Source organism: Eublepharis macularius, chromosome 2, assembly GCF_028583425.1.
Source record: "Eublepharis macularius isolate TG4126 chromosome 2, MPM_Emac_v1.0, whole genome shotgun sequence".
Lineage (NCBI taxonomy): Eukaryota > Metazoa > Chordata > Lepidosauria > Squamata > Eublepharidae > Eublepharis > Eublepharis macularius.
In genome coordinates this window covers 33,305,980-33,324,662 of record NC_072791.1, presented here as the reverse complement: position 1 = coordinate 33,324,662, position 18,683 = coordinate 33,305,980, and the positions used below count along the sequence as shown (strand labels likewise).

The window sequence follows — 18,683 nt, the reverse complement described above, 5'->3', positions numbered from 1 at the left end:
CAATAGTACCTGCGAAAAGGATATAGGGGTCTTAGTAGACCATACACTGAAGATGAGTCAGCAGTGTGATGTGATAGCTAAAAAGACAAATTCGATTTTGGGCTGTATCAACAGAAGCATGGCGTTCAGATCATGCGAAGTCATGGTATGGCTCTACTCTGCTCTGGTTAGACCTCACCTAGAGTACTGTGTTCAGTTTTGGGCACCACAATTTCAAAAGGGTATAGACAAGCTGGAACATGTCCAGAGGAGGGCAAAACGAAGATGGTGAAGGGTCTGGAGATCAAGTCCTATGAGGAAAGGTTGAAGGAGCTCAGTATGATTAGCCTGAGAGAAGACAACTGAGAGGTGATATGATAACTATCTTCAACTACTTGAAGGGCTATCAGATAAAGGATGGCGTAGAGTTGTTTTCTGTTGCCCCAGAAGGTCAGACCAGAACCAATGAGTTGAAATTAAATCAAAAGTTTTCAGCTAAACATTGGGAAGAACTTCCTGACAGTTAGAGCGGTCCCTCAGTGGAACAGGCTTCCTCAGGAAGTGGTGGGCTCTCCTTCTTTGGAGGTTTTTAAACAGAAGTTAGATGGACATCTGACAGCAATGCTTGTTCTGTGAACCTAGGCAGATCGTGAAAGGGAAGGCAGGGTTACCTCAGTGCTTAGTTCTTGTGGCCCCTTCTTACATACCTGGGGTAAGGCCGATCACCAACTTGGAGTCAGGTAGCAATTTTCTCCAGGCCAGTTTGGCTAGGGGTCCTGATGGTGTTTTGCTATCTTCTGGGCATGGAGTAAGGGTCACTGGGTGTGTGTGTGTGTGTGTGGGTGGGTGGGGGGGGGTGGGAGAGGTATTTGTGAATTTCCTGATTGTGCAGGGGATTGAATTAGATGACCCTAGAGGTCCCTGTCAACCCTATGATTCTATGATTCTAATCTCATATTCTACATCCCTGTAAAACGCACTGGCCCAATTTCTCCTATTTCTGTAACACTGAGCCAGTGTAGAAAAAATTCAGTGTTTCCTAACCTTTTTTCCATAGAAAAACCCCTAAATTAATTTTTCAAATTCCAAGGAACCCCTACCTATGGAAATGTTTACAAGCCAGAAAAAGTTGATAGCAAGGACCACAATTTAATTACTGCTAAATTATACTAAAAAAAAATTATTTGTAAAGAGCTAGATAGGTAAGAAAGATAGAAGTCATCTTACATAACCTTAATAACCACGATATTTCAAGGGATAGCTGGAATTTTTCATGGTATTTCAAATTTTTTATCTCTTTATTCCACAATTTCTTGTGGAACCTCTGACAATGTTCTGAAGTACCCAGGGATCCATGGGACTCTGGTTGGGAAACATTGGTTCAGAAAGAGGTCCAGCATTAAGGCCATCAGCCACTTTGACTCTGTAGCGTTTCCTGAGTAAGTTTCCTGCTCTCGCATTAACCACAGCTGAAGGATAATTCATCATAATCATCAACAGTGTTAAAGCTAATCAGGTAAGAGCGAGGCTTATGATCTGCTAGCTAGACAGAGAGGAACTAGGGTTGCTGAAGGAAGTCCCTCCCTCCAGAGTCACCAAAAATGTTAAAGTACTTACTTACCAAAATGACTCCTAGGCTCCAGAGGTCACATGATTCATCATAACCATTATGATTTAAGAGTTCTGGAGCAGCATAGTGAAGAGTAAAACATGGAGTCTTAAGAGGCTGATTGTCAGGTGGTTTTAAGCGGGCAAATCCAAAATCAATTATTTTTATTTCAGAATTATCACTTTCATCAGTGAATAATAAATTCTAAAAAAAGAATATTTTAAACTTAGATATTTACAAGTGTTTCAGTACAACACTAAACACTAGCACTGAAGTTAGAGGAAGAGATCTGCTTATATTTTTATTTAGTTATTAAAATATTCATATCCTGTTTTTCCCCAAGGCTCAAGGTAGCTTACAAATTCAAACATAAAATATACAATAAAACCCACTAAACTTAAATGTAAAATATAAAATAAAACCCACCAAATAACCCCCATTCTCCACTAAAAAAGCCTACAGGTAGCTATGCTTTATGTGCATTGATGTCTATGATACATATATCAAAATCAAGGAGTCATCAAAAAATAGTTAAAAGTAGGAAAGCATAAAAAGGAAACACAAACATAAATGGTTATATATAAATAGCTCCATAAAAATAACCCAACAGATCTATCAACTGTATGGATAAAACTAAGAATTCAGTCTCTTTACTGGAGAGCAGATTTATGGGATGGTTATGAACACAACCACCCACAGCTGGATGGCCAACTGATGGAGGCAACTCCTCACTCATCCCCTGTCACAAGAGGCTTGGGGGATTTGTTCCCCTGCTTCCAATGTCACATGGACTACCTAATCACAAGATCTGTTAACAATTCACCATGGGTTGGTTGTTAGAAAAATTAATACCTCATTAAAGAGTAGTACCTTAATACAATCTCTCAGGGAAGTCTACACTAACGTTTTTAAAGGCCCTCATCCAGCAACCATTCTGTCCCCTCTCCTCTGATAGAAAACATTTTTATATTTTTATTTATTTGTCATTTATAGTCTGCCTTTCTCACTGAGACTCAAGACGGATTACATAGTGTGAGGTAAGTAAAATCAGTAGCAAGGACATTTCCATACAGTAGCAAGGACATTTCCATAACCAATGTCATAGGAGAAATAAAAACAAGTTTACAAAGACACAGCATTAGCAAGGATCCAATAGGGAGTTGAAAAATTGCTGAAATAGAACATAATTCTACAATACCACCCTCCTATCTGAGTAAAAGGACTGACAGTAGACAACATGAAGCACGGGTGGTAGATAGGAATACATATTTAAAGCAACAGATATGTAAGGCAACATGAAGTCTATGGGCCCTGAGACCCCCTCCCTACAATACCACCCTCCTATCTGAGTAAAAGGCCTTTTTGAATAATTCAGTTTTGCATTGTTTCTGAAAAGTCAGGAGAGTGGGGGCTCTCCTAACCTCCTCAGGCAGGCCGTTCCACAGGGTAGGGGCCACCACAGAGAAAGCTTGTGTATGGGCTGCTGTTGATTTCACCCATGTGCAGGCTGGCACCTGCAACAGACCCTGTTCAGATGAGCGAAGCTGCTGTGGAGGGACATAGGGAGGGAATGCCAAGCCAAGGCCGTGAAAAGCTTTGTATGTAATAACCAGTAACTTGAACTGAGCATGGTAACTGATAGGTAGCCAATGGAGTGACTGCAGGATGGGAGTAATGGCAGTTACACAATTGCCTTATTTGCAACAATTAGAATGATAAATTTTAATAAGAGGAAAGATGTACATTATACAAGATGTGTATTGTAAGCCACCTTGAGTTCCTGAAAAGTAGAAAGGCTGCTAAGAAATGTTTAAATAAATAAAATCTGTTCCCACAAAACACTCAAAAATAGCACAGTGGAATAATGTTGTAGACAAGAGCAGTAAAAAGTGCATCAATGCATCCTCAGATCCTAGATATGTTTTATTTGCCTTGTGCAACAAAAGTCAGGTGAATAATGATCAGCTAATGCACAATTTCTAAAATATTAATTAATTAAGTCTGCTTTTCTCACTGAGATCCAAAGCAGATTACACACTGCCAGTAAATATACTATAATCAATGTCTGCTCTCAGAAGCTAAGCAGGATTGGACTTGGTTAGTAATTGGATGGGAGACCATCAAGGAAGACCAGGGCTGCAGAGGCAGGCAATGGCAAACCACCTCTGTTAATCTCTTGCCAAGAAAACCCCACCAGGGGTCACCATAAGTCAGCTATGACTTGAGGGCATTCTCAAGGATTCACAGAGCAAAAATGCAACATGATCAGCACTTAGGACACTCAATGAAATCAGATACAAGGGTATGGTATTTGCAAATCTGAAGAACTAGCAGTAAGCCAAGTACATAGATGAAAACTCTCTGAATATAAAGCATAAGTTATTAATGTGACATCTTTAGCAAAGTTGAACTACCCAGTAGGAATGTATCTACATTAGCAGACAAGCCTAGACTATAGTCCCTATCCCTTACCAAGATATCTCTTTGAGCTATTACTTATGACACAGCCCTATAATTTGAGTAGATAGCCCTTCAGAATAATTCAGTCTTGCATAGTCTGCAGAAAGCCAGGAGAATGGGATTAAATATTAAATATTAATATTAAACTAATTAATTCTTATTAACATATTAAATAAGAAAATAGTAAAGGGGCATATGCTTGATGGACAGCCAGACAGCTAGCTAGCATGAAGTGCTGGAAGTTTAGCACAATAATCATCAGCAGAACCAAACAAGCACATGGCAGTATAATGACATTTACCCTCTGTGGTAGTGACAATTACACTGTGGCAATTTTTACTCAAGGATAACAAGGCAAGCAGCCAATTACAAGACTACTTTAAGGCTCACCAATTTAATGGGACCCTAGAGAATAACTAAGGATAGAATTATCACTAAAACTATTTACCTAGGAAAAAAAGATAGATGCTCAATTTCATAAACAACAGTAGTCATTATAAACTTCACTCTAAGGAGGATGTGCTGCTTTAATGATTACGGGACAGCTTTGACATTATAGAAAGTTAAATCATACCATACCTCAGGCTTTAGATCTCTATGGACCACTCCTACATCATGCATATGGCTCACTGCTGAAACAAGTCTGCGCATGATATAACTGGCTTCAGTCTCACTGAAGAGTTTCTTTTTCCGGATACGTTCAAGCAATTCACCTCCTTTCAGAAGTTCCATTACTAGAAATGTGTGGAGCTAGAAAATGATATATATGTATGCAAGTATTTTTAGACAAGTATTTCAAATCAACAAGGAATAATAATCAAAATAAGTATGACAGATTCGAGGAAGATAGATGTATTGTGGCTACCAGCCGCGGTGACTAAAGGGAACCACTCTATTCCAAGGAAGTAAACCAGTGCCAGGAGGCAACATCATGGGAATGTCTCAGTCTCTATGCCCTGTTGTTGGCACCCTCCAGAGTAACTGGTTGGCTACTGTGACTAGATCTAGAGAAGACTACTCTAATCTTCTTATGAGCTCTTCTTATGTCCTATTTAATGAATGTAAATTCTTTGGAGTTCAAAAAACTATTTGAGAATTTGTTCTAAGAACAGATGAAAGGAAAACAGAAACAAAATAGTATATCACTGAATTTGCCTACTGTTGTGTTTTTAAGATTTCCATGTGTTGAAGCAAGTCGTCTTCCAGAATTAGAACTGAAGGAACAAGTCACTTGTATACTCAAAGAAGTTTTCTGCAGAATGTCACAGTAAGAACTAGCCATCCTCAGAAAATCCTACCATCTCTGCTTCTGCATTAGCTATTTTCTGGGTGTACCTGGGCGTTAGATAATTTTACTGAAGTCCAACATTGAGAGTGATTGAATGATCCTGTAGTAAACACATATAACCAGCCATAGTAGGGGCTAACTAGAAAGGGACCTGGACAAGGCTGTAAATAATTCAAAAAGATAACTGGAAGCATCCTCTCTGAGTATTAACTTTGACTTAATAGAACTTGTTCACAATTAAAATTTCTTACAGTCCACCAAAAGCTCTCTCACAGCATTCAAGTACGTATCTTGGGAATTACTGGCTTATTGTTTGTTGAATAGAATGAGAAAAGACAGGATAATGCAGTCAAATCATTTTTTTTACTCAAGCATGATGGCTCTTAACAACAGAACTATGCTATGAACCAACATATTGCTTCATTTGCTTGTATTTTTGCTGGACATATTTTATTATTGTTATAATGCAGCTGAGAAAGAGTGACTATGTTTCTATGCACACCAAACCATGCTTTGGCAATATATGAACAAACCTTGGATCCTCAAGCTCTCTTCTCTCCCTTTCTACCTTTCCTTGAACTCTGCAATTTCCTTCCTGTTTTCTCTCCCTTCCAGTTTCACAGAAAAGACATAGTTTGCCAAAACTAGAATTTGCCTCAAAGCCAGAAGCGAAAGAGAAAACAGTGATGTCTGAGGGGAAGGGAATGTGCAGTTTATCAACCTGATAAATCAATTAATTCAGTGCATATCTATCAAACAGTACGCAAAATGTGTTTTGCTGTGTTTGAGTACATTATACCACAATATTGCAAATACCTGATCATGATAAATTTCATACAGCTTCACAATGTTAGGATGTCCTTCACAGAGTTTTAAAGCTGTTATTTCTCTCTGGGTATTGGCTTCCAGTCTGGAAAATTAAGAAGTCAGCCCATGTATTAATTTAACAGGACAAATTGTTAAAGTGTAAGTGTTAGAATCTATTTTTATCCTCTTCATTCAGGTTTTAAATATCATCAATAAGATATTCTTGAAAAGAAGCAATTATAAAGAGTATCAGCTATGTAAAAAACACATTTAGTAACAATGGCACACTAGTGTCCAAAAGAAACAAATATGTTAGTTTGTAAGTCTCCCTTTTTTAAAAAAAAGTTGATGAGGCTCATTATGCTGATGGGCATACTGGTAGGGGTACTCTTTGAAAAAAACTCTACTAGGTTTGGGCTGCGGTGTCACCAATATGCAGATGATACCTCGCTTTACCATTCTTTTCCACCTAATTTCAGTGATGCTGTTGATGTTCTGAACCAGTGCCTGGAGTCAGTAATGAGCTGCATAAGGGTGAAAAAGCTGAAACTGAATCCTGACAAGACAGAGGTTCTCCAAGTTAGCAGAAAGGCAGACCAGGAACTTGAGATCTCTCCTGTCTTGGATGGAGTTATGCTTCAGTTGAAAAGTCAGGTACACAGGTTAGGAGTGCTGCTTAACACAGCCTGGAAAACCAGGTGGCTGCAGTGGTTTGGAGTGCTTTTGCCCAGCTTCGGCTGTTTCCCAGCACTGGCAGCTGCATCTGTTTCTGGTTCAACAGCCACAGTGATCCATGTCTTAGTTATGTCTAGACTGAGTTGTTACAATGTGCTCTACTTGAGGCTATCCTTGAAAAGCATTTGAAAGCTGAAGCTAGTGCAGAATGCTGCAGTTAGCTGGGGCCAGATATTGGGATCATGTGACCTCAATATTACAGCAATTGCACTGGCTACCAATCTGCTCCTGAGCACAATTCAAGATATTGGTTTTGGCCTTTAAAGCCCTACATAGCTTGGGACTTTTGGCCTTTAAAGCCCTACATAGCTTGGGACTGGGGTATCTGAAGGACCATCTTCTCCCATATGTTCCTGCCCAGAAATTAAGAACACAGGGAGAGGCCCTTATGACTGTCCCATCAGCTAAAGAAGCTCACCTGGTAGGTCCCATGATTATGGAACAGCATCCCCAGGGAAGTGCGCCTGATTCCTTCACTATAGATCTTCAGGAGGCAGCTGAAGACTTTTAAAAATAATTTAGGACAGCTTTTAATTAACATTGTTTTTATGTTATTGGCAGTCCTGTTTTTTTTTTACTTTGTTTTTATCTATGATTGTTTTTATTGAATATATTGGCTTAAGGGCCCTGCATGGTAGAAAGGTAGCTAACGAATGTTTTAAATAAATATATGCATTTCTGAAACACACCATCTTCTCAGAGAATAATTTTGCCAACTCAGACATGAGATTATAATATCTAATAGCTAAAAGGTCACCTCAACAATGTGAACATAGAGAAATCCCTTTTTAACAAGTATAGTGTAGAGAATCACATTCTTCCCATGTCAAACGCAAAATGCTTCTACCTTTACTTCCAAGTAATTTTCCCCTTTCACCAACCCATACAGCATGTCACTGCAGTACGATGGTTAGAACCTCAGACTAGTATTTAGAAGACTCACGTTTAATTTCCTGCTCACTATGAAGCTCATCCTGGAACAGTCACCCTCCCTCTACCTAACCTACCTTACATGGTTGTTTTGAAGATTAAAGGGGGAAGGGAAAACCATGTATGCCCTGAGCATTCTGGGGGAAAGGCAGGATTAAAATGTACTAGATAGATAGATATAAAGAAAATAAGTATGCATCCATCCATCCCACTGAATTTAATTAAAAATGTAGCATAAAGTGGAGCAAATAAGAACTACTACAGATCAGACTGTAATACATCATTTTAGAATAGTAACATTCTGAATATATTACCAAAGGTTTTTTTTACAACCTAACATGCTTATACTGCCTACTGAAGGATCATCTGGAGAGAAATTTAGCAACATTATAAGGGTGGTCATTTGGTTTAATAAAGTATCTTAAAATATAGTAAATACTGTAAATTCTTATTCTAAACAGTTTAAGCATCTTATTTCTTTTAAAAACAAACTTTTTAATTTTTAAATTATGCTTTCATTACTCAAGTTCATGAAAGGTAATGAGAAAATAAAGTTTTTACTGTGTCTATACCTTTTACTAATGATTTTTACTGCATATTCTTGGCTGGTTTTCTTGTGAAAGCATTTTCGACAGATGGAAAAGCTTCCTTCTCCCAGTGGTTTTTCTTTGAGATCCAATTCATAATGAAGATAAAATGGAGAGTCCTGGAAAAAAAAATCATGGCTATATTTAATAATATTTAACAAATAGGATCAAATGACAAAGAATAAAGTTATTTTAGAGTTATCGTTCTAACCATATTGTGTGCTATATACTATAGTATAATACTGACTACGGTTTCCTGGTATAATATATATTTTTTTTGCCTGAAAAACAATGCATGTAACATATTGATTAAGTTACAATGTATAAATAATTTACTTAAAATAATAATTTTAGAATATCTTCAATTAAAATGTATTTTAATATTCAGAAAACAATATACAGTAGATGAAAATCTTGACAAATACAGGAGTGAGACTGTTCTATTGTTAAATATGCATAGCAGGAAAAAAATCAGGGGTCTGATTAATATCTACTAAGATTTATGCGCTTGGTTTCTGAAGTCCAAGGATTTTAATTTTTTAGAGCACTATAAGAAAGCTCTGAAAATTATTAACAATTTGAAAGGCAATTAAACAATGCTTATATTTTCACAAATTTTAGTAAATGTGAACTCTGGGAATGCACTTGAAAAAATTTGATTTGGTTCAGTAATACTGAACTGGAAAAAAAATTCAGTGATTCCTAAACACTGAACTGATTCTTGAGTTCTGTTTGGTAAAGCAAAGCAAATTTTGTAAATTTTGGCCATTGTTTCCTTTGGGAAACTCAATTCAGACATTTCCAGTGGCCTGGGGCATATTTGGAACAAATTTTACCAAATTTGGAGCGGACTTATTCCTAACTGCCCTCTAACTACTCAAGTTTCATGAAGATTGGACCCTGGGGGCCATTTTATGCCCCCCCAAAGAAGGTGCCCCCAGCCACCACCAATCTCCGTTATTCCCTATTGTAAAAACTATGGGAGCAGTCTAGGGGGCTGGAGGTGGCATTTTGCAAGCAAACTGAGTTTGGAGGGGACATACTCCTAAGTGTCCTCTCGAGAACCCCCAAAGTTTCAGGGAGGTTGGACCCCAGGGGGCCACTTCATGGCCCTCCAAAAAGATGGCCCAGCCACTTTATTTGTTTCTATTGTGGGGGGAAACTCCATGCAGACTCCCGCTGCAGAAACACATGGACCAAGGCTGCCATGGACAGAGGCACACACCCATATACAGGCTACGCACCAGACAGCTCAACAGAACCAAACTGAAGCCCCACAAAAAAACAGCACTTCCTGAGCAGGCTGGCCAGCCACTCTCCATCGTTCCCAATGATGAGAACTTTTAAAAGTTCTTTCCCAGCGGCACATATGCACAGGGCAGAGACGCCACATCCGAGACATGCGCTTAAATCCAATCTCATCCTTAGGGAAGCCCAACAGAACCAAACTGAAGCCGCTCCCACAAAAAAGCACCCCGAGAAGGCTGACCTGCCGCTCTCTATTGTTCCCTATGAGGACCAGCATCACACCAGAGAATCACCCAAACCAAAAGGAGGCTTACAAACAGGCAAGTCTCAAATTTAACTCTTTGCAGGGCAGTTTTAAAAAGGCAGTCTCCTTCTCTAGGATCCCAACAGTCAGAGAAAGAGAGCTGCTACAAGGATTGGCCACTCACCCTTCCCCCTTCCTTCCCTGTTCCCTCTCTTCCTTCCCCCTTCTGCCTTTGACTCACTCCAATTCCCTCCCCCACCCCTCTCATTAGATCAAAAAAGGTGGGAAGCAGTGTTTCTTGTTGGAGTTTTTTTTTTTTGCAAAGGAAGACAGTTGCCAGCTTACCAAAGTTTATCAAATTTAACTAAATTAATCTGGTAAATTTAAGTTATTTGGTAATACAGTGTTCAGTTCAGTAATACTGAATTTTACTAAATTGAGTAAATTTGGTAGTTTTTACTGAATTCTGAATCTGAACTGCACATCCCTAGAGCAGACTTCTACAGCTAAGTATTCTTCACACAGATAGCAATGAAAAAATTCTCGGTTAGATTCTAAGAGTTGGAAAACCAAAAAGGGGCATGGAATACAGCGTGGAAAGGTATGCACCAAGAATAAGAGATTTGTGGAAACTGCTGCTACTACCCTTGCATGAACGGTAGATGTCCCTTTGAAAAATGGCAGGTTGGGATTCAAGCCAATGTAAACAGAACAATCACTTAATATTAAATAGTTAGAGTAAGTACTACCTTCATCATAGCACTTCTGGCAATACTTGTAACTCCAGGTCGGTCAACTTCTGTCAGAAACTGAATGGGATCCATGGTGGCTGCATTGCGTTTGAATAAGATAGAAGGAGCAACGAAGGAATACCCCTGAAGACCAAGGAGATAAGATAAACAAACTCTAGACAGAGATAAAATTTTAGCAATAATTTCATTGATACATAAAAATTATCAGCTTTAAGTTGAGCACAAATCTCTGTATTTAAGGAGGAACTGTAACTCCATATCAAGAACAGTAGAGGAAGCCCATCTGAAAGAAGATATACCACCTTCTGATCTAAACCACAACAAAAAAATCCCAATAAAAGATTGTTAAAAAATGCTAAAAAACTGACTCACAGCTTCAATTCTTTTCACTGATGACAAAGGTTCAAACTGGCTAGCTTCTCAAGACACCTATAGTTAGGTATCAAAGAAGTTTATATTATGATAGGGCACATGGTAAAATCTAGTGTGATTTACTAAAATGTCAGAGGAACTACCTGGAAGAACATTTTTGCTGATTTTCTTATCTACAAGGGAATTCCAGTGATTTTTAGATATGGAAATATATACATACATTCCAATTCAGCAATTCTGTGTGCACAGAGATGTCTCCATGTACACATTGAATGGGATGAAGTCTGAAAGCACATTAGACACCTGTTTATAAGCTGAAGGAACTAGTCCCCAGGCAATAGATTCTGGTAATTAATACCATCAGCACTATTCACTTATCAGGCTCCAGGAGACTGGGGCTGGGGAAATCCTGTTATAGCAATGGTCAAAGAACTCTACTGCTACAAAAGAAACTCTCTGAAACTGAGCCATAAAGCGTAATTGACTATTCTGATGTTCTGTTTCATGTAGGGACATCGAGGACCTATTCCTAAGGTGGAACATTCTCTAACAAAATGAAGGAAAGGACAATTGAAACCAAACAGGATGATCATGTTTAATAAAAGGGGACAATAGACCACACTGAAGTACTAAATTAAACATGCTTTTAAGGATTTTTAGGAGACCTGCGTTTGAGCTTTAGGAATTTACTTTTTAATAATTAGAATAAAATGGTTCAGACTTTTAGAAAATTGTAGAACTACTCATGTCCAAATAATATAACTAAATTAAGACATATTTATGCAATTTTGTCAGGAAATACAAGCTAGCTTTAATTTTATTCATAGTAAAAGTTCATCAACGCTTCAATCCTTATGGACACAATTGAATTTTCATAAAAATAAGCAAGCACATGGTTGTGCTATTAGTCCCAAAATAAAACACTGAAATTATATTTATATCCTACAAAAAATTCAGTTCCAACAGGCTCAGAAACACTCTGAATGCACTGATGAATGGTAAAATTACCTTCTCCCATATTGTGTAACTCATCATTTTTCCACTTACTTCTTCAACCAGATCACTGAAAAATATTACATCTCTTTTCTACAACACTTTAGATTTAAGACCTTTTTCGTATGCTTAAAAACCTCCTCCACTGAGTAGTGCTACTGGAACAGCTGGGTATGTCAAGGTGAGGTATTAGCACATGAGCCAGAGCATGATCAAGCTTTGGAAATGAGAACTCTGCTCATATGCTACCTCTCTACATGACAGTGGTGACAGGTATACTTTACATGGAAGATTTTTAAACATATTTGTTAGAATAACGCTTATAAGAATCATTGTAAGAACAACCCTATCAGATCAGACCAAAGTTCTACACTCCATCATTCTTACAGTGGCCAAGTAGATACCTCTGGAAAGCCTACAAGAAGGAACTGGATGTAACGGCCTCCTGCAATTCCCCCTCCCCCAAGGAACTGTTTTCTAAAAATACATTTCCTCTGTACAAGTAAGTAGCAACTATCAACCCCAGATAACTTGAACCACACATTTTTGGGAGCTAGCTTAGAACTATTGAGGCCATGCATCATTTTAGAAAGTCATAGACCACTCTGGGTCCAGACAACTTTAATGCCTCTTCATACATTTTAGTCTCCCTAATAAAGACTGGTTATCCCTTCTTGTTCCTATACAGCAGGGGCTCCCATGGGTACCATTGTTCCACTGACAACTTTCCTGGCGACTGCCAAGTGTTTTTAGAAAGTGGGCAGGGCCACGTTGGGATTTTTCCCAGCAGGACTTCTGATTGGCTGTGCAGATTTTTAAAAGTTGCTTTGGCAGCAGCTGCCACCACAGTACAAGGATCTTCACGTCATGATTGAAAATAGTAAGTTATGTGTACGCAAAAAAAATTGAAGACAATATTCTGATTTTAAAAGGCATCCTTTTAAACAGAGCTTCTGCTTGAAATGCTGAAGAGTTACTATTAGTGTTATGCATACCTTCACTCCCTGACATTTTGTGGTTGTCACCATCTCCTACGGCAGTCATTTTGCAGCCATGTCCTCCAACTTTATCAGAATACTAAAGAAGCGCAGAGACTCAAAAAAGTTAGGGACTTCTGTTATGGAGCTTCCCTGTCCTGTTAGTAGATTTTATGAGCTGCATATCTAACGTACTTTATCAACACAGGCTCTGTTCTTTGTACTACTCGTGCCTGTTCACAACACTTCCTTTCCTTCTTTGATTCCATGACACAGCATTTCTTCTACTTCTTCATCTCTCCATCTTGCTTTACTCTTTTGGTAATCTGCCTAGATTACTCCTCTGACTTTCCTTCACTCAGGCACCTTGGCCCAGGTGCTCACTGAAAAGGCCAAACCATGCAGAGATTCAGATCTTCACTGAAGAGGGCATGCAACACGGTGCATAATTAATGTATTTCCTGATCTCTCCCATTATAATCATCATTTCCTACTTAGTCTAAATTTGTAGAGCCGGGTGAACGGACACAAAAATGTCATCTGAACCTTTTTCTCTTCAGATTTATTTTGGAGCTTACAGCACTCCAAATGTTGGTCCTCGCACATCTGCTGAACAGAGTTGTGACACTACTCCTAAGCAGAGCTGCACCCTTCAAGGCCCACTGAAAGGCTTAGATTGCACTGAGCAATCTAAGAGGAAAAATAAAACAGAACTTGGTTTTAATCATCATATATTATCCCTCTTAGTGTATGTTTTGTCCATTTTCAAATCAATGACCATATCGTGCCCAATGATGCTTGCCAGATTTGATCAGCCTGAATCTCTGCTTACCTTTTAGATATTTCTTTACCAATTGCCATTTACTTGTTATGTTTTAAATAAACAAACTCAATATATCCAAAACAGCTCTTCACCTTAATTTTCTGGGTTTTTCAGTGCCAGACACACCATTTAGAAATCATTTTCTGCATGTCCATAGAAGTGAAGGAAAAATTATGAGAATGAGAGCTGTTGTAGCATAGTAGTAGCATAGTTAGGCTACAAATCAGCACTCTGCTGGTTCAAATCCCACTGCTGTCATGAGCTCATCAAACATCCTTGAGTAAGCCACTCCTCTCAGCCCCAGCTCTCCAGCTATATTGTAGGGATAATAATGACACTGACTTTGTTCACTCATCTGAGAATGGCACTAATATGTCTAGAAGGTGGTATATAAGCACAGTTATTATATTAAGCACAATTATTATATTAACATAAACGATTGACTCAAAAAAGGAAGCCACAGCCTTCAGTCTGCAAGACGTGAGCAAGCCTGTCAATGATAGGATATTCTGAAGGTTGTCTTTAATTCACAGGGTCGCCATAAACTTGATGGCATATAACACACACAGAAATCTTGACTTTACCTTTATACTAGTAATTTTCATTCATTTAAACAAATCCCTACATTTATTTTTTATATTTTAACTCTTTCTACCACAATCTCAACACAAACACCTACAAATTAACATTATTATACAGCAATTACCTGGAAGAGCTTATCTGCAGCTTGTGGAGTGGTTGCTGGAGAGTATGTTGGATCCATTTCTGTAAACTCCTCTGCAAAGTTACTAACATCCAATTCGTCACGAATTATTGGCTTAAATGGAGCTGACACTTTTTTGGCAGCCATGTCATCCCAGTTTATTTTCTAAATCAAAATATGAAATGAAGTTAAGAAGCCAATAGGAAAAGAAACCCTTACTGCAAGTTGATGTTGATCCAGTTTTCTGCTAGCAACAGCCTCTGAAAATGGTTCAGGGGAGCCTGAGAGTCAGGAAAGCGCCCACTCTCCTGGTTTTCCACAAACTCATATTACTCAGAAAGGCCTTTTTAACGCATGTAATAGGACAGTGCTGTAAGGAAATGGTTCAGAGAGATGTTTTGGTCAAGGGATGAGGACTATACTACTGTGCATTGTCTGTTGCTGTTAAGTATGCTCCTACTTGGTAGTTTCCGCATCATTTATTGCTTATGTTTTGTTTCAGCATTGTTTTCAGCTCCATATTGGCTTTTTCAAATGTAATCCATATCCTATTGAATTGTTTATTGAATGTGCCAACCATTGATCGTATTGATTTGTACTGTTTAATGCTGCTTGAGTCTCAATGAGAATGGAAGATTTGTATTCACTTACGTGAAGCTTCCTTTCTCGGTGGTCCAGGAGTACAGCAGTTCTTACTTTTGGGATATAGCTCCTCCTCTCCGAAGGCAGGGTCAGTCAGCTGATCCCAGAGAGGAGGGGCTTGTCCCTGGAATCACTAGTCTGTTCCCAAGCCCTGACTCCCCATCACGATACCAAGAGGGAAAATAATAACTTCCCTCATTTTTAAAAAAATAAACAGAAAGGTCCCTCCCTTGAATCCACTGGGAGGAAAACTATCGTCCTAACCTTTCATCCAATCCTAGAAGCCGCCCTGCAAGGAACTTGGGTGGGTAGGACTGCCCCACTCCTGGACCACCGAGAAAGGAAGCTTCACAGTAAGTGAATACAAATCTTCCATTCTCCAGTGGTCCTAGGAGTGGGGCAGTCCTTACTTTTGGGACATACACGAGCGGTATTCCCTAGGGTGGGTAGTCCGTCTTCCAGGCCTAGAGGGTGTGTTGTAGTACCCTCCTGCGGAAGGTTGTGTCTGGGGAAGACAACTTACCTATCCTATATTTCTTGATGAGAGAATATACTGATTTCCATGTGACCACCTTATCGATCGTTTCTAACAACTAAAGGATTTCTAGGCTGCCTGTGTCGCTGTTTCCTTTAGTGAGCATGCCCTGACGTCTTTGGGCATCCCCAGACCTCTGGCTTGACATGCCAGTACTAGGTACCTTCTGCTTTACCTACTTAGCCAAGAAAAGGACACTGTTGTGTCTCAAGGAGGACTTCCTACAAACACACAACTAGCGTCCCAGATTTGTGAAAAACTGTTTAGTCCTGCCCAAGTGGAATCTCACATCTCTACATACATCAAAGTAGGTTTTTCTTCCTTCCTGTGCTTTGGATTAGGTTAGAAGGAGGGAAGTACTATCTCTCTTGTCCTATGAAAACATGGAATTCACCTTTGGAAGAAAGTTGTTTTTGTTCATAACTTGCTCTGCCATCTTGGAGGAAAGGGCATGGATCTCTATCTACTGCTAGTGCCTGCCATACTGACACTTGTCTAGCTGATTTTATTCTCATCTGAAAGTTGGCTTTAAATGTCTGTTCCTTTGGGGACATGAGATCATAGGCTCAAGGCATCTTTTGTATAATGCTCTCAATACCAGATTAATATTTCACGAGGGAAAAAAAGACCCAGCGAATCCTTGGAAGATTCAACAATGAGGTCCCCTTTTAGAATCCATTGCCATGAAGTTGATATATAAGGGAACTTCCCTTCCTAGAATCCCTAATAGTTGGGATGGTCACTACCTGTTGTCTAAGGGTGCTGATATGAAGACTTTTCTTCAACCCCTCTTGAAAGATAGTAACTCCCTAATTAGCCCCAAAAGGTTACATGACTCTATCCATGCACTGTTCGGGGAACTCTGCAGGAATTTTTTATATACTCTGTGGAACTCTTCCTGGAGGTTAGCATAGTACCCATCATGCCTTTTGCTTAATCCAACCCTATTAGTTGTTTGTGTTCGACCTCCACACTGTGAGGCTTGTCATAGCTGGTCAGGGGTGTCGTATTGATCCCTGCATCAATGGGCCCTCCTTCAGTGGAGGTGCAAGGGATCCATGCTTGAAAGGTTTTGAGCCCATGTCTTTCTGGATCTGAAGGTTGCTATTAGCATCACTTGTGCACTTTACAGTGTGATCTTCTGAACAGCTCTGTGCAATAGCTGTACTGGAGAAGACATACAAGACGTGTGAAGGCAGCTTGCTGCTCACATCATCTATCCCTATGGTTTGAGGGTTTCTCCTTCTTGCACCTTGTCAAAAACTGTGGTAGACGAGATGCTATCCCTCTGGATAGCATCCATTCTGCTTGGTTCATCACTCTCTGGCTTAGCCAGTCTGCATCAGAGTTGTCCTCTGTATAAACATATAGTGACCTGTGGGAAGATTCTGAGAGTCTACCATACCGTGTCTGATGGCTCTGAGTTCCAAAAAGTTTACTCTGCTGATCATTTGTCCTTCAGGGGTTGGAGCAGGTCCTCTGCTGCTGCTGGAGGCTGCTTCTTCCAAGCCTGAGGGAGTTCCCAATAATATTGGTCTCTACAACAGGCTACCACAGACTCAAACACCGCACCCTCTGGCCTTCTGAGGGGGAAGGTTCCTCCCAACCTGAAGGTGGGGAACCTCGGTGGAGTTTTGCAGTTGTGGCCATGGAACCTAGGAGTAACCTAGGGCTGCCAGCTCTAATGCTCACCATCACTTCAAGAGAAACGGGGGTGGGGTAGGCGGTAGGGCCTTTCCTTTCCCTTGTGAGCTCTGCACCGCCTGTGGCCTCGGCCTCCCCAAGTACTGGGATTACAGGCACATGTCGCCATGCCTGGCTCATCTCTGGCAGTTTCTTCTTCACTGGGACCACTGTGCTCTGCAGAGTGTTGCTGAAGACGTCCTGCTCGGATGACAGGGCCAGAAAGACTGGTGATTCCAGGGACAAGCCCCTCCCCTCCATGATCAAAATCAGCTGACTGACCCTGCCTTCGGAGAGGCTGAGCTATATCGCAAAAAGTAAGGACTGCCCCATTCCTAGGACCACCGGAGAAACATGGACTATGACAATAATAACAACATTTTTAAAAAGAAAATGATAGAAAAGATAACAAAATATCAAGATCTAAGATTTGAAGCTCAGCATCTTTTTGAGAAGCATACAATGGTTATTTCCAGTAGTGACAGAAGCGCTAGGTACGATTTCAAGAGGACCAACTGAAAATCTAGGTGATATCAGCATAGACAGAATAACAATTGGACAGTTGCAAACTCCTGCACTATTTGGAACATGGCACATAAAGTGATACCTCAGCAAGTCCTAGATTCTTGGATAAAATCTGAGTCAGCAAAGGACCAAAAAATTCCAGCCCAAGCATCTGGTGGACTGGTAGCAAATAACAAATATAATTATAATGATTATTATACTTCATTTATCAGCTAGGACAAGTGCTGAATCCTTGAACCTAACTGAGGCAGGAAAAGGCTTTGATCCCTGCTTTGCAGGATGTACTCTTGTGTAGTAGGAGTGTCCCAGTTGAATCTAGAATTTGGGAAAAAGCCAAGTTTTTGCGGATTCAGCAAAATTTGGCTTTTTCAGATCAAAATAAGCAACACTGAATCAGATTCGGTATTTCAAACTCAGGCCACCGAATTAATTTGGTAAAATTCAGTAGACAAGCTCTGGCTATTCCTTTGCTGCTTCCCTGCAAAGAAATAGCAGTTCCCGCCTTTTTTCAGAGAAGGGAGAAGGGTCATTTTTCAACTAAAGTCTACCAGATTTGCAAGGAAGCTACTCCTGACAGTCCTGTAAAGACATCCCACCCCCCAGTTTCATGAAGATTGCACCCAAAGAAGTTGCCCCCAGCCACTCTCCATTATTCCCTATGGGAAAAACTATTTGGGGGCTATTCAGGGGGCAGGGGATGACATTTTTCAAGAAAATTCAATAAAATTTTCAGGAGACCTACTCCTGAATATCCTCTAAACACTTGCCAAGTTTCAGGAAGATTGGATCCC

At 39.8% G+C, this 18,683-nt stretch overlaps 1 protein-coding gene across 4 annotated transcripts in view; it reads right to left on the bottom strand.

Moving 5' to 3' along the window:
- RPS6KA5 (ribosomal protein S6 kinase A5) overlaps positions 1-18,683 on the bottom strand; it is a 53,772-nt gene that overhangs the window by 5,015 nt on the left and 30,074 nt on the right. For 3 of the 4 annotated variants that reach the window (XM_054972142.1, XM_054972144.1, XM_054972145.1), the window contains 6 exons: positions 14,511-14,672; positions 10,637-10,762; positions 8,381-8,514; positions 6,153-6,246; positions 4,628-4,798; positions 1,601-1,792 (listed from right to left, as the gene is read on the bottom strand). In XM_054972142.1, coding sequence (XP_054828117.1) covers positions 1,601-1,792; positions 4,628-4,798; positions 6,153-6,246; positions 8,381-8,514; positions 10,637-10,762; positions 14,511-14,672 — 879 coding nt within the window. Of the gene's footprint in view, positions 1-1,596; positions 1,793-4,627; positions 4,799-6,152; positions 6,247-8,380; positions 8,515-10,636; positions 10,763-14,510; positions 14,673-18,683 lie in introns of all 4 variants that reach the window. The other variant, XM_054972143.1, reaches the window with a different exon arrangement.